The sequence below is a fragment of the Lissotriton helveticus genome, chromosome 5_1 (assembly GCF_964261635.1).
Source record: "Lissotriton helveticus chromosome 5_1, aLisHel1.1, whole genome shotgun sequence".
Taxonomy (NCBI): Eukaryota; Metazoa; Chordata; class Amphibia; order Caudata; family Salamandridae; genus Lissotriton; species Lissotriton helveticus.
This window is the reverse complement of record NC_136065.1, coordinates 83,856,221-83,872,760: the sequence shown is the minus strand read 5'-3', so window position 1 is coordinate 83,872,760 and position 16,540 is coordinate 83,856,221. Positions and strand designations below refer to the sequence as shown.

At 45.0% G+C, this 16,540-nt stretch overlaps 1 protein-coding gene across 1 annotated transcript in view; it reads left to right on the top strand.

The window, feature by feature from the left end:
• The window catches only part of LOC144754167 (E3 ubiquitin-protein ligase TRIM39-like), an 89,656-nt gene that overhangs the window by 59,654 nt on the left and 13,462 nt on the right, over positions 1–16,540 (top strand). The window contains exon 5 of the mRNA XM_078641749.1: positions 7,161–7,213. Within this exon, the coding sequence (XP_078497875.1) occupies positions 7,161–7,213 (53 nt within the window). The remainder of the gene's footprint in view (positions 1–7,160; positions 7,214–16,540) is intronic.

Genomic DNA, 16,540 nt, shown 5'->3' with positions numbered 1-16,540 from the left:
TGTTCTGAAGGTCCTCATTTCATTCTGGTGTCAGCTTTTTGTGGGGAAATTCCCCAACCAACCCCAAAACTGGTTCTGGTCCGTTCTTCCCCATCCCCTGGTCTTGTCTCTAAACTGTCCAGAGTGACAAAGGCAAGACCAGGCCTGATGTCAGTTTCCTTGTGTGAATCTTTAGAAGTGTAATTAGGGTGGGGTCCAGCTTCTCCCCAGCCATCCTATCAGGAAGGCCCTTCCCCCTTACATCCTTTGCTCAGTGTCTGGAAGGGTGTAAACCAACGCCAATATGTTTTTAAGGGAGAATCAGTCGGAGCTGGGAGGCTTTGACTGCAGCATTCATTGCAGCCCACATTTGACCCATTAAAGGTAATCTGATGGATGCATTGTAGGTGTAAATAACCCCAGACTGGGATTGAATAAAGGGCTTTGGATGCACATCCTTGTGCACGTGGGGGCTTCCAGTGCACAGTGGGTTCTTATTTAACACATCTCGTTCTACACAACTGTATACACAAAGAAGGAGTCAAGATGGTAATATTATATATCAATAATAAAATGAATGCCCATTCTGACCCTATGGATCCCCCATAGGATAAATCACAGATAGATCCTATGGATGCCACAGACAAGTTCAGTCAAAGATGAAGGAAGAATCCTAAGAAGTAACCGTGCCTCGAGGTTGCAGCATGTAGTGACATGAACTCGCCTCTGTGCAGAGGTAGTATGGGGCTCTAATCCCATTAAAAGTTCTAGAACAGGGAAGACGGGGTTTGCAGTTGCAGGGATTGTGTGTTTATTGATCCAAGGTTCTAGAGCAACGATGAAGGGGTTTAAAGTTGTAGGTATTGCGTGCTAACCCCACCAAGGTTCTAGAGCAGAGATGATGGTGATTACACTTGCAGAGATTATGTGCCTGTCTCCCTCTGTAGTGAGGGTATGTGGGCAGAGAACTGTGGGCAGAGATCTCTGGGCAGAGATCTCCCAAAATACTGGAGCTTTTGAGCATTCATCATTGCTGATAACAATATTTCCATTACCCACTGTGTGCAGCGTAACAACCTGAGAAGGATGAAAGGGTGAGTTTGCCTTGCTGGATTTCACAGATATGTCTTACAGGTCAGACAGATGCTGGCAGTGAGCACTTACCTCACTGAGCCATCTTGTAAACTTGAGGATATATTTTTAGAGGGGTTTGTGCTCTAAAGTTCTAGATCAGTGATGATGGAGTTTGCAATAACAGAGGGTGTGTGCTAATCCTGCCAAGGTAGTAGAGGAATGGCTTATATATTCTTGTCCTCATATCCCCATCCAGCTAAGTAAGCTGTGAGCCAAGATGCCTCCATCTGGAGCGTCCAGCGTACATGCATGCTGAATATTTCTTATAGTTTTGCCCTTTTGTAGGAAGGAGAACTGCCCATTTCTCAGCAAGATAGAAGTATAATCATAGGATGTTACAATTTACTTTGCCATATCACAAAGGGACGCCATCTTTTCTCTTCTGAGGCCAACTTGCGGTCCAAGTCCAGTCTACTGACATCTCTTACAGATCTTAGCTTTTCTTATACCTTTGGCGGGTCGGGAGTAATCCATTTCTTACAGATTTCTTTTCTTGCTAGAAATATCAGAAAAAATATACATGTATTTATAAATATCCAAGTTTAACTCGTCCCAGTAAAGGCACAAGTCCATTTCAAATAGGATAAGGCAGGGGCTTACCTTAAGTTTTTCAGCCAATAAATTCTTGAAACACCTGAGTTACATTTCCCCGGAAGAAGGCCAATAACGGCAATCCACAAACATGCCATTCGTATATTGTCCGCTTCTGGGTCACTGTACTTCTTAGATTTTGATGGTTCCAACATGGTCTTTCTTAGCTAACTTCGCTGGTGACCAGTAAGCTCTATGGAGAGTAAACAAATGATTATTTTTAAGTGGTGCTGGTTTGACCAGAGTGTATAACAGATTTAAAGATACTCGCCATAATTGCTCTGTAGCCAGCTCTGGAAGATCCTTTTCCCAGTGCAGAGATGGAACTCCCATTATATCATCTGCTGTAGAAATAAATATCCAAAACCACTTGAAAACCTCTTTCTTAGGTTGTTGCTTAGCTCTCACCCACTCGAGAAAATCCTGCACCGAACAGCTCACCTCCGACAACTTTTTTGGATGACCGACAAAAACATAGCTGCAGGTAATTAAACTTGGAGAGCGCCCCCCCCAACCCCCAATTTGTCAGATATCTCTTGTTATGTGATGAGGGCATCACCCTCCCTGAAGTCTCCTCAGGTGGAAAAGTTGCCATGCTGGAGAGGATAACTAAGTTCATCTTTAAGCTACTTGGGGGTTCCAAGAGAGCCCTAAATTGAATTGGTGCCGGTTCCGCTTTGTAGTCTATCCCGAGAATTTTCCTAAAGAAGACCCACACCCTCTGTGCCGTTAAGAGTACCTTCAACGTAACTTGTTTAAAAACTTTGGGTCCCCAAACTTAAACAAAAAACGTATTGAGGCCTAAATGCTTCAACATAACTTCATACAATTGACTCATGTAAGAATTATCTAGCTCTCCAGCCAAGAGCCGGGAATTCTTGAACTGGAAAGCATAACAGTCTCATCCAGAGCTTTTTTCATGAGATCCCGGCTCCCCTGGATGCCCATATGAAGCTTCCGACCCTCCCTTGTGATTTCTGCAAAAGCGTTTTGGGGAAAGGAAGTGGTTTAGTGTTAAACAAGACGATCACCTTAGGAAGAACCTGCATCTTAATGATGTTCACCCTCCATAGATACCGAGGGGCAGATTATCCCACCTTTGAAGGAGATCATCTCTATAGTGGTGTTGCTTGAACATGAAAGATCTTTGAAAAACAAGAGACCAGAGGCATTTGGCAAAAGAGGAACCGTTAGTTTGATTAAACATAGCAGCCGGGAGAACAGTTACAGGCACCGGGTCCAATTTCAATCACTCTGTAGCAGTCTTATAGAAAGTTCATTATTAGCAGTAAAATGTTTCTGGCGATCCTTGTATGGTGAGGAGTACACGTTTAAATTATTTTTAATGGATAATCCAGGTGGGCCTCGACCTTGCATGGGCACAATGCGGCCAGTGGGTAACGTGTCCAGATGTCTGGCATGGGGAGCGCCCGATTGCTGTGTTCTGATTGGCTATAAGCCCATTACAAAATAATGGGGTAACCCAATAATTGCCAGAAATTCTGGGTACAATGAGGTAATGAACAAGTGGTCCTTGACTGCTTTAGAGAAGAGTCATTTATAGCTTATCATGTGTGTGTTGCTTACGCCAAACACTGGTAAGACATACCAACAATGAACACAACAACATACCCTGCTATCTAAGATAGCATTTTTCAAAACGTACAGTCAATGTAAAACACAAAAGCGCCAAAGAATTGCTCAAGTCCAGTATATTTAATTTCATATACTTGAAACAGATCAAAAGGTAATTTAGACAAAAGGAAGGTACAAAGATTGCTCAAGGGACGGGAGTCGAATGGGTGTGCTCGTGATGGGTAGGGAAAAGTGAATAGTCACTAATATTCAGAGTTTATACATTTTTAATGCTTAAGCAATGGACTGGTAAAGAGACCAGTACAGAAAGGTCTGTCCCAAACAGATTATTTATAACATTTTTGACTGTTTTTTTGCAAATGCATAAATGCGTCAACGTTTCGACTCGGCTTGTGCATAGAGGGTGACTTATACCTCCGCTGAGAGTCTTCTTCAGGACGAAAGGGGGGGCAGGGGCAACCTAGGGGTGAAAGATCAACTGTCGGTTAATTGGCGTCTATTACCCAATCCGCGAGAGAATTGAGTGACGTTATATTACTGACCTAATCCTGGTGCCACACAGGCATCTCAGGTAAACCACTGGAGGTTGAGTAGTTAATGGCTCTGTCGGGGCTTTCTGTGGAAAACCAATACTAAAATTAGTATGCATACAATTCTGCAATGTGACGCAAGGTATGAGGTTACTCTGATTCTGCACTCACCCATTAGTAGTGAGCTGAAATCCACTCATGAGAGCCCACCTTGTGAAGTTCTCACCGGTATTTAAAACCGTCAATTAATTAGAACATGGTCATCAGACATTTGAATTAATCTGTCAAGACCTGCAAGTTAAGGAGATGGAACAAAGTTAAATAAGGGTTAAAAGCTGCCAAAGTAAAGCTTGTCGTTTTGGCAGTGGTTTCAGAAATTTACCTTAAATGAAAAGCTGGGAGTCGCACGCCTCGTAGAATCCCTTCTGCCAAGTTCAGAAGCAGGAACGAACTGGCAGAAGGCTTCCGTTTATATGCCGAAAGCAGTGTGAGCGAGGAAACATGCACGTCACACGTTCAGCCCTCGCGCGTCATTCAAGGAGCTCAGAGCTCGTAATCCACGGAGCCCGTAGGTTAAGTTCAAAGGCCTAGGTTGGATGCCAGAGAGTGCAATACTGTAATATCCTTAAAGCCATACCGGCAATTTTAAAAGGCGCAATTATATACAGTGATAACTCTTAAATGAGAAGGTACCGACAAGAAACTGGGTTCCAATCTCAATTGGAGAATAACATGTGCATCCAAGCATGCCTAATCGGAGATATGTGTAGGAATTACATAACACGTATGTGTACTAACTCCCTACAGTGCAGTGAGAGTGATAGGGTGCCATTATATGCAGTGTACTAATACATAATGGGAGTACGCAGTGTGGGAGAAAACGAATGTGGTATTCGCAATCGTGGTAATTATTCATGTGAGGATACCGATTTGCGTAGGGAGCTGTACATATAACATAGGAGGAGCTTAAGCGGTTTATATGCAAGAGAAGAAAACATAGTAGTTCAACAAACCATGGGGATACATATTTATGCATGTATAAAGGTCACATTTGAAGGTACGGAGCGACAACAATTAGGTGTATATACATGATGCCATGGATGGGAGGTGCATACATATATTACAATTCATATTCACAAGCGGTGTATATACATGGAGTGCATACATATTACTAATCATATTTACAAGCGGTGTATATACATAGAGTGATAAGGAATCTAATGTATTCTGCCTATTTACAAGCTATAAAGTCGGTGCTGGGTAGCAATATAGCCTGCCTATATACATCCTACGAGCTATATATGCCGTGTCAGAATGTGCAGGTCTAAGGACCAAGGTTCTGGATGGGGGTGTTTAGCCAATACTCAAAGTTGCCGCCTGTCTGGCTATCTCCTCGTAATCGTTCAACCCCCTAAGTGCTGTGTCAAATGTGTGAATCCATTTACACTCACAATAGTTCAGGGTGTTGGAGAAATTCCCACCCCTTGGGTTCCTTTGGACTTTTTCGATCACCCACCCTTTTAGGCTCTTGGCCGAGTGCCCAAAGGTGATAAAGGGTTCTACTTGTGGGGCACCTTGTACCCCACACCGTATTCAACTACAGTTTTGTAAGACACGGGTTTTGACTTTCTGCGTTGTTTGCCCGATATATAAAAAGTTACAGGGGCATGAGATGGCATATATGACCCCTGAAGAGTTATAATTGGTGTGATCCCTCATTGTGTACGTGTAGACACTTAAAACGGCCCTTGATGGGGGTGATGTTCCATAGTGGTAACTGGACACTGTTGGGTTTGGGTGGAAGTAAAGATTTCACCAAAAAGTCCCTGATACTTTCCCTTTTCTAAAGGCATGCATGGTGGGGTTTGGTATACCCAGATCGTCAGCAACCAGGTGGCAAAGTTTGTTCACAGTTTTCCGAATTTCATTGCTCTTGGTGTAATAGGTCGTGACACAAGTTAATCGATCCTGTGTCTGGGAATTATTGTTTTAAGGTTCCAGAAGATACTCCCTGTGGCTAAACCAGGCCCTCTTACGCGCCTTCTTGAGGAGCCTGACGGGATAGCCACGATCAGTCAACCAATACTAATTTAAGTATTGGTTTTCCACAGAAAACCCTGACTGAGCCATTAACTACTCAACCTTCAGTGGTTTACCTGAGATGCCTGTGTGGCACCAGGATTAGGTCAGTACTACACCGTCACTCAGTTCTCTCCCGGATTGGGTAATAGGCGCCAATTAACGCACAGTTGATCTTTCACCCCTAGGTTGCCCCCCCTTTCGTCCTGAAGAGGTATAAGTCACCATCTATGCACAAGCCGAGTCGAAACGTCGACGCACCCCACCCATCAACGGCCTGTATCTCATCCCATCCCCTTCACTTGATGTTGCATTTATGCATTTACAAAAAACTGTAAACATTTTTATAAATAATCTGTTTGGGACAGGCCTTTCTGTATTGGTCTCTTTACCAGTCCATTGCCTAAGCATTAAAAATGTATAAACTCTGAATATTAGTGACCATTCACCTTTTCCTACCCATCACGAGCACACCCATTCTTCTCCTGTCCCTTGAGCAACCTTTGTACCTTCCTTTTGTCTAAATTAACTTTTGATCTGGTTCAATTATATAAAATTAAATATACTGGACTTAAACAATTCTTTGACGCTTTCGTGTTTTACATTGACTGTACGTTTTGAAAAATTCTATCTTAGATAGCAGGGTATGTTGTTGTGTTCATTGTTGGTATGTCTTACCAGTGTTTGACTTAATTAAGCAACACACACATGATAAATTATAAATTACCCTTCTCTAAAGCAGTCACGGACCACTTGTTCATTACCTGATTGGCTATATGTTCCTAACTAATGCGGCATCTGAATTTGTAGTGTTTTAGGAGCACACGTAACCCCTCCAGCCATGCGTGCATTATTGGGGCCAATCTCCGGCCGTGCGTACTTTATATACACAAGACTCCACCAGGAGCAGATGTAACCTGTTAGTCAGCCCCCCTCTCACTGAGCTGACCCCCGCTCATAGACAACCCAATCTGACGCACTCCGTGGACTCACATGAAGCACACTGGTCCACTGAGCTATCTGCCATAGAACACCCACATCCTGTCATAAGATGTCAAAGGTACTTTTGGATATCGTTAGAGCTTTGACTGTTGTGTATAAACAGTAACTCACACTGAGCTCTAGTCCGCAGGCGCTGCTCTTAATACTGAACCTTATTTCAAATACAGGTCTTGTGTGATGTTCATCCTCTGTTCCTGTAGCTGTCATTGCTCTTTAATACAAAGATGATGTGTCTGTTATTTATTACAGGTGTAATAATGTGAAGATTCAATGCCCAGAGATGGTGGTGAAGCATTATAAAGGTAAATATCATTGTGACGATTAGCTCTGTATGTTATTGTTCATGAAAATGATGTGGTATGGTATGGTTTTGTGTGGTATGGTATGGAATGTTATGTTCGTATGGGATAGGAAGGGATGAGAGTGTGTATGGTATTGTATGGTTTGGAACGTTATGATTGGATGGGAGGGTGTGGTGTGCTATGGGTTGGTATCGTGGTGTAATATGGTATGGTGTGGTGTGGATTGGTGTGGTGTGCTATGGAAAGGGATGGCATGGAATGTTATGGTGGTATGGTATGGGGTAGGAAGGGATGAGAGTGTGTATGGTATGGTATTGTATGGTTTGGAACGTTATGATTGGATGGGAGGGTGTGGTGTGCTATGGGTTGGTATCATGGTGTAATATGGTATGGTGGGATGGTGTGGTGTGGATTGGTGTGGTGTGCTATGGAATGGTATGGAATGGTATGTTATGGTGGTATGGTATGGAACGTTATGATGGGATGGTGTGATGTTCTATGGGGCGGGATCATAGTATAATATGGGATGGCATGGAATTGCAACTCAGAATTTGGTATGTATTGCATAACTCATTCTGTGTTCCAGAGTTCTAGGTCCAACAGTGACCTAACGCATGACCCAGCACATACTGACCTAGCACATGCACCCACTCTGGCCTAGCCCATATATCTACACTGATGTAGTGCATCCATCTACAGTGCAGTGTAGTATATGACTAGTACTGTATACCTTCGAGTAGCTTTCTCGCTCTGTATCATATAATATAGAATACTAACTAGTACAGTATGTCTTGGATCAATTCTGTTTTCTGTACAATCTAATGCACTGTACTGGCTATTACATTATAGCTTGGAGTAGCTCTGTAGCTCTGTACCATCTAATGCAGTGTACTGACCAGTACTGTACTCCTTGGAGTGGCTCTCTCACTCTGTAACGTTTAATGCAGTGTACTGAGTTGTACTGTATACCTTGGAGTAGTTTGCCATCTAATGCAGATTACTGCCCACCATTACCACCGTATGTACTAAATCGCGATGCCACTTATGGCATCCTTAAGCCTAAGTATATAGTTGGCAAAGTTATGCATCCCAACCCCCGCATTTCTCCTCAACCCTCATCAGAACTAGAGACTATGCTCAAATGCTACTATTTGAATACTAGGTCAATGGCCAAACACCATATGGACATATTTTTTCTGCTGCAAGCTGAGCAACCTGACATCTTGCTCCTTACGGAGACTTGGCTCAACGCTGACTCACTACCATATATTCTGGCGGCCGTTCCTTCTGATTATTACATTTTAAATGTCAATAGACCTGCTGATAAAAGAGGCGGAGGAGTAGCAGCCATTATCCGCAACATCTATAAGTTCTCATTACTACCATCCCTTGACCTTACAGGGTCAGAGAATATTGTTTTTAAAATGGACACTGACAGTGGATCATTATTAATGATCCTCATCTACCGCCCCCCTCAAACCATGCCTATATTTGCTGTATCACTGGCAGAACAAATAGCTCCCCTTACTATTAACTATAAAAAAATTGTGTTGTTGGGCGATTTTAACCTTTGGCTTGATGCCATTGCCTTAGACACCCAGGCAGCTGCATTGAAAGAGGCATTATTAGATCTGAACTTAACTCAACAGATTCACTCGCCAACTCATGAAAAAGGGCATAGCCTTGATCAAATATGGTCTCAGAATATCCCCTTGGCTATCTGTTCCATTACTCCTTGTATTTGGACGGACCACTTTCTGATACACTTTACACTCGCCATTGTGAAGAGTAGAAAGCAGCCTTTCCAGACAGGTGGGAAAGTTAGAATATGGAAGAACACTGACATCTCCGCTTTTCTGGACATTTTGACGTCGTCTCTTCCCCCCATGGCTCAGGACATTGATGGCATTGAAGAAACCTATTCCAACTGGCTACGTCAGGCAGCTGACGCTCATGCCCCTTGTTCAAACATTCCCCGCTCCCGCCCTAATGACGCACATAAGTGGTTTACACCACACTTGAAGTCTCAAAAACTTGAAGTCCGTCAAAAAGAGCGGAAATGGCGAATTGGTTATTTGGCACAAGATAAAGCCAACTATTGTAAGGCCCGCAAGGACTATCAGAAACTTGTCCTAAAACATAAAACTGACTATTTCTCGGAGAAAATTCTGAACTCTCATAATAAATCAAAAGAACTGTTCAATATTGTAGATGGTCTTAGTGGTAGTGACAGAACTACTCCATTGGTCACTCCTACTCAGGACCTCTGCAACTCATTGAACTCTTTTTTTCTTAATAAAATCTGCACCATAAAACAAAGTATTTCAACTGCTTTGCCCCCTCCCCTTCTGGATGATGCGTACCATAACTGTTTGACGCTGGAATCCTTTCCCCTTATTGATGGTGACACCCTGTCCAAGCTGTTTACCAGGGTCAAATCGGGTTCACCTGACGATATCTGCCCCCCGCACATCTTGAGAGAGGTGGGAACAGTTATTCCTGAGGGTGTGCTCTCTCTGTTAAACGGATCACTTCTACAGGGTAAAGTCCCCAATAACCTTAAAAAGGCCTTACTCATCCCCTTGATTAAGAAAGTCGGAGCTAACCCGCTTGACCCGCTAAATTATAGGCCTATATCATTGCTGCCGTATAGTGCTAAGCTACTGGAGGCTCACGTCTGCGCAAACATGTCTAAATTCATAGAAGAAACAGAATACCTTGAATTTAATCAAGCCGGCTTCCGTTCGTGTCATTCAACTGAAGCAGTCATCCTGGCGGTACAAAATACCCTGAGGCGGAATGCGGACAACGGGATTCACCAGGCCCTGGTTTTATTGGACCTTTCGGCAGCGTTCGACACGGTTGATTATACCATCTTGGTCAACCGTGTCGAACAAGCTGGCCTTAGGGGACCTGCGTTGAGTTGGATCCGTTCATTTATTACTGGACGCACTCAATCCGTAAGACTGGGCCCTTTTACAGCCCCCACTATTTCCACCACATGTGGAGTACCTCAGGGCTCATCTTTGTCACCTTTACTTTTTAATTTGTACCTGCGCCCGCTACTGTACTCCCTAAGAAATGCGAAAGTTACCATCTTTAACTATGCAGACGATCTGCAACTCATCTTCCCTCTGAACACCAAGGACTCGGTGGAGGAATTCCAAAACACCATGTCACATATCCAGGGTTGGATGAGTTGTAACCATCTGAAACTCAACCCAGGCAAGACTGACCCACAGCACCTTGACCAAGTATACACTTGCGTTGTACTACTTTGGCAGAGTTTGGGACTATTTTGGAATTTATTTACGAGCGCTTTTCACAAGCGCAACTGTTTATCGTAAAGTCACTTTTCACAACCACTACTGTGCGCCCGCCCACTTTTTGTGCATGCCGCTTTGCACCTTTCCTCCCTCCTCTTGTGCTACATGTACCTTCGTCTAATTACCGCCCCCGCTTTTTGCTCCACCATGAGACTGCCCGTAGCTCCTCTTATGTTGTTCATCCCTTCTGCCATTAGGGTACCTTGCCCTCTCCTGTGGCCAGAGCAGATCTGCTAAGCAGCCCCTCCCGTTGCTGGCTCCATTATTGCTGCCCCTGTGTGGGCTTGGTCAGGGAGGCATTTTCAAGTTGAATACAATATACACGTTCCTCATACCCCGCAGACGCACCGACCAAGATACGAGATGTCCATTAACTTGATTAGGATTCACTAATTGTGACTGATTGGCATATGCAGCGGTAGTGCTGTGGAATTCAGGCAATATTTATATATGTGATTTTCTTTTTGCTTGTGTCACGGCGCAAGGTATTAAACTGTTATTACGTCCATGTACCAGACCGAGGTCAAGACAAAGAGTCACTGTAGGTGATGCACAGCTGCTTGTTTATTGTCTCCGTTTCTGGGACATTTTAGCATCAAAGTCGGGAGCTTCTTGACAAGATGGTTCTGAATGGACAGATGACATGGTACTCCCTTAAGTGCAGAAGTCACTTTGCAGCAATTTCCACAGCTTTATTAGTTGCCAAGATAGACTGATTCATTTTACCACACACAAGTGACCCCTGAGTGCCTGCGAATGTTGGTTTAGGGATCATAATGAAAGACTTCAAATCAAATCAAATTGAGCTTTATTCGGTTGTACGTAGAACATCCATAAAAGCACAGTATATATTGCATCTAAAAAAGTACAATAAAAAACAGTTGGATAAAAAAATTGTACAATATCAACAATATGACAGTTTCCCAAAGTTCCATTCATCCCATAGATACTTTTTACTCTTTATATGGAAGCTACGACCATAAGAGTATAAGCTGCTAAAGCGTAAACACGGAATGAGCCAATACAATCGAGGTAAAAAGCTTACAAGTTAAGAAAAGTGACAAACAATGCATCATGAATTGAGATAAAAAAATACAGCAGAACTTAAAAGAAAAATAAAACCAATCTATTTTACAGATACACAAGATACGAGTCACTGTTACTCTAAATTCTGCCTGTGCTTAATAGTCAATTTCAAGAAGTTTACTATTGATTTAGCAAAAGATTCAACTTCTAGAAATTGAAGCGCAAGGAATGCCGGGTGACACCTGTGTAAGCCCATAATTTTCAAAATGGGAGTGAGCCACTGTTTCCTCAGATCCTGGTAAAACTTGCAGAAAAGTAACGTGTGGATCGTAGTTTGGGGGGAGCAATCATCGCAGGGGCATGGTTGAGGGTCTTTTTCCCAGTTATTAATCTTAGGGAAGGTGACTAGATGGTGAAAAATGTTAAGTCTTAACCTTGTTAGCAAAAGTCTTTCATATCCTGAAAACTCAAAGGTTAAATAAGGCTGGACCGTCATTGTTGTCTGAATCTGTAGTGAGTGTTGCACAGTAGATTTAGAAACCTCACTGGATAATCGTAAAGATTCTAGATGAGTCAGACACGCCTTTTTAAACCGTTTCCTTGGTATTACTGCAATTGTAGAGGGCGAGTTGAAGAATTGTTGCATACCAAGGTCGCACAGGGATTTCCTGACATATTCTAACCAGGTGATGTGGTGGCCCTTATCTAGGGAAATACAGTCCTCAATAAGCTCCCTACAAAGAGAGGTTTCACTGGTGGACCATATGCGGTGCCACAGAAGAAGGGGTTGGATCCTTATCAGATCTGTTCTGAATGTCAAGCCCAACTCCATGTGGCAAGCATAGTTGGAAGTTCCCTTTGGGACAGCCAAGATAAATTTTAAAAAGTTATTTTTTTTTTCAGAACCAAATTTTATTGACATTTCAGATACGATTGCAAGACATCCACAGTACTCCGAACACCGGAGGGGCTGTGAGCATGTAATCAAGAAGCAAAGTATAGCAATCAGTACAGTAAGCAGGATAAGGCATTGATTTTGAACTACCCTTACCCCCCCAACCCCATAAAGCTACCCCCTCCCGGGTCCCACCCTAGCCCTGTTCATGATGGTCACCTGGATCTAAGCTAATCAGTCTATACAATAGTGGTAATACACTTCCACCCTCGCCCCGGTTCTCAGAACAATTGGTCTCCAGTTACATCCTGCCGCGGCGGCGGCTCCAGCCACAGCCCCCTGTACTCCGCCCGCCTCGTCCAAATTTTATAGTGCTTTCTGGGGCAGCGACGGGCCTCAAACACTGGACGTTCCAGTCCCATATAATAGTCCAAGCCCCGTTTCCATACCTCTATCGGGGGAGCCCTAGGGTCTTTCCAGGCGCGGGCCACATCCCTCTTGGCCACTGTAAGACCCAGGAGTAACAAGTGTCTTTTATATATGTTGCCACCCACCTGCTCCAAGACATGTAAAAGGCCCAGCTGTGATGTACGTGGGAGCTGCCAACCCAGTAACTCATCCAAACAGTCCCATACACTCCCCCAATACCTCTCCAGTGCCCCACAGGACCACACTGTATGAAGGAACGTGCCCACCTCTCTGCCACACCTCAGACAATCGGGAGAGGCAATCAGTCCAGCTCGCCACAGCCTCTCTCTCGTGTAGTAAGCCCTGTGTAGGTATTTAAATTGGATAAAGCGCAGTCATGCGGCTATAGCCGCTTCCCTTGGGGCCGCGAGGGCCTCCCTCCACCCCTCCTCATCAATTTCTCCGACATCTCTCTCCCAATTAGACCGCAAGCCGTTCCGGGAGGAGGAACAATGAATAACCAGTGATTGATAGATGCGGGATATTTTCTTTTCTGTCAGTTCTCCCATAAATAATTTGGCTTCTAGCGGACTGAATTCCGGTAGGGAGTCCAATCCCTCCAAGGCAGGGGAGATAGCGTGTCGAAACTGCAGGTATTTGAAGAACTGGGTATGTGGCATATCATACTCATCCCTCAGCTCCTGAAAGGATTTAAGGGTTGTGCCCCTCACGACATGCCCCAGCGCCGAGATACCTATCGCGTCCCAGCCGCGAAACCCCTGCAAAATCGCCAAGGCCGGCAGGCGGCAGTTCTGCCACAGCGGGGTCTCCTCAGTCAGCCTGTTCCACCATCCCATACGACTAAGTGCTCGACGCCAGACCTGGAAGACAACCTGCGTAGCCACTGGGAGCCTCTTCCTCTTCCCCGCCGAGTACAGTAACGTATGCAAAGTATCCGGTTCCATTAAATATCTCTCCAGAGCGTACGCCAGATCGCTCCGATCTCCATACCACCATTCATTGAGTATCAATAGATGGGACGCTTGATAGTAGGAGAGGATGTCCGATGATGCCAGGCCACCACAGTATGTAGAGAGGAAACAGGTGCGGAGGGCCACACGAATAGCACCTCCCGCCCAGAGAAAGCGGCCAGCGCCGAGTTATCTTGGCGAAACCATTGTGGCGAGATAGGATAGGGGTGATTCTGCAGTTGGTAGAGCAGACGAGGAAGGGCCACCATCTTAAAGATGGCCGAACGGCCATACAAGTTCAAGGGCATATGGGACCATGTTTTCATATCCGACCGGACCCTGTCCCAGACCGGAACAATATTACGCTCCCACGAGACTCCAGGGATGTCTGTTATGAACACCCCAAGATATTTAAGACCTCCTGTCGCCTTCTGTAGGGCGGACACCCAATTACCAAGAGCCACACCGCTGACCAGGGTCCACAAGATGGATTTCTTCACGTTAAGATTAAGCCCTGAAACCTCTCCAAACACCCTCATGATATCAAGGACTCTTGGGCCCGACCTATTAAGATCTGTAAGAAAAAACAGCACGTCGTCTGCATAAAGCGCAATTCTGTCGGACGGCCCAGCTTCCCATTAGAATCCCTTCATCTGCGCGTCCATACGCACCCATGCCGCGAGAGGTTCCATCGCGAGAGCGAATAGGTACGGCGAGAGAGGGCATCCCTGCCGGGTACCCCGCCCAATAGGGAAGACGTCTGAAATCGCACCGGCCACTCGCACAGACGCTGTCAAATCAGTATATAGCAGCCGTATATACGAGAGAAAATGAGGTCCGAGATTTAGACGAGGTAGAAGCGCTTGTAGGTAAGCCCAGCTCAGCGAGTCGAAGGCTCTATCAATATCGGCTAACAAAAGCGCCGCCTGGGAGCCGGCAGCTCGCATCATTTCCAAGGCCACTTGGGCCCGCCTAATATTGTGTCTGGTGGCCCTGTGTGGCATAAAGCCAGCCTGGTCCGGATGGACCAGGGTGGTAATCAATGGGAGGAGGCGGTTGGCGAGCGCCTTCGCCAGTATCTTCGCCTCGATATTCAGAAGTGAGATAGGGCGATACGATTCATGGCGATCCGGTGGTCTTCCCGGTTTGCAGAACACCACGATCTCAGCATGCCTCCAATCAGGCAGCAGATGACCCAACTCTCTAGCAGCATCTAATGCCTTCTTAAAATGTGGCCCTAACTGCAGATGATATTTCCGAAAAAACTAGCACGGGAAACCGTTCGGCCCTGGGGCCTTCCCATCGTTCAGTTCTCCAAGGGCCTTTCCCAATTCCTCCACGGACAATGGAATCTCGAGACGGTCACGCTCCTCATCGGAGATCCCCCGTGGCGGGAGATCCGCCAGAAATTTGTCAACAGCCTCCGCCGGGAGAGAATCTCTAGGGGTATATTGTGCTTCATAATAGCGCGCAAAGCTGTCTGCAATGACCCTTGGATCGGATAAAGAATTCCCGACCTCATCTCCGGCAGCGTCTGAGCTTGGAACGTGCCCTGGCACAGTCTATACAACATTGAGCTAGATTTGTCCCCCCACTGGTTAAAAAGTTATTTTTCACCCTTTGGACCTCCTCAAGCTTGGCAAAGCCCCAGATCCCGGCACCATATATTGCGCTCGAAATACATTTGGCATTATGGATTTCAAGAAGTTCGACCGGGGGGCGCCTGCCTAATTTATTAGCAAAGTTAACCAAGGCCGCTGTTGTCCTTTTAAAAGTAAGCTTCCTTGATTCGATGGCAGGCTTCCAGGTGAACTTGTTGTCAAATACTACTCCCAAATAGGGATAGGTGGCTGTGGAGGCCAATTTTTGGTTTTCAATATAGATGGGCTTGATATTCTTCAACCTTGGGCCTGCGGACATAACAAACGTCTTTTTGATGTTTATCTTTAGGTCCAGGTTAGCCATGAAGTCGTGATACTTTACAAGAGCACGCTGGAGCTCTAGGGGGGTACGCGCTAATATGACAGCGTCGTCCGCATAGAGTAGGATCGGTATAGGGCGCTTTTTTATAGTGGGGAGGTCCTTAGAACCCGCGACCATGGCTTTTTCCAGGCCATTGGTATAAAGATTAAATAAAAACGGGGCTAGGACACAGCCCTGCCTTACGCCGCACTCTACTCTAAATGACTTTGTTAATTCACCCCCAACTCCAAATCTAACTCTAGCTGTAGCATTTGAATACAGTTCTCGCAAGAATGTTAACAGACTTGTTCAGAAGGGGTACAGGTTCGAATCCCGGCAGTCCATTCTGATGATCAATAGCTTTGATTGCAACGATTTGACTACCAGGCATTGGCACCTTTTGCAAGTTATGCAAGCTCTTACTGACCTGTTGCTGTTCACAGATTCGGCTATGGGCAGAATCATAGACATCAATACACCAAAATGGCAGGTGTAGCGGAAGTGACATCACACATCCTTTGACTTTAATGACATCACATTAGGGGATGCATATGACTACTACTGACTCCAAGGCATGGTGAATAGTGGCACGGCTCATGGTCCTCCATGCTAATTCAGCATCATGTCAAGGGAAACAGTGATGTGGCACTCTCCAGCTGTGATAATTGAGAACACGAACATGGTGAAAGGACAAAAAAAACACAGACTACTCTTTCAAGGAACTTGGTTCCTTTGTTCA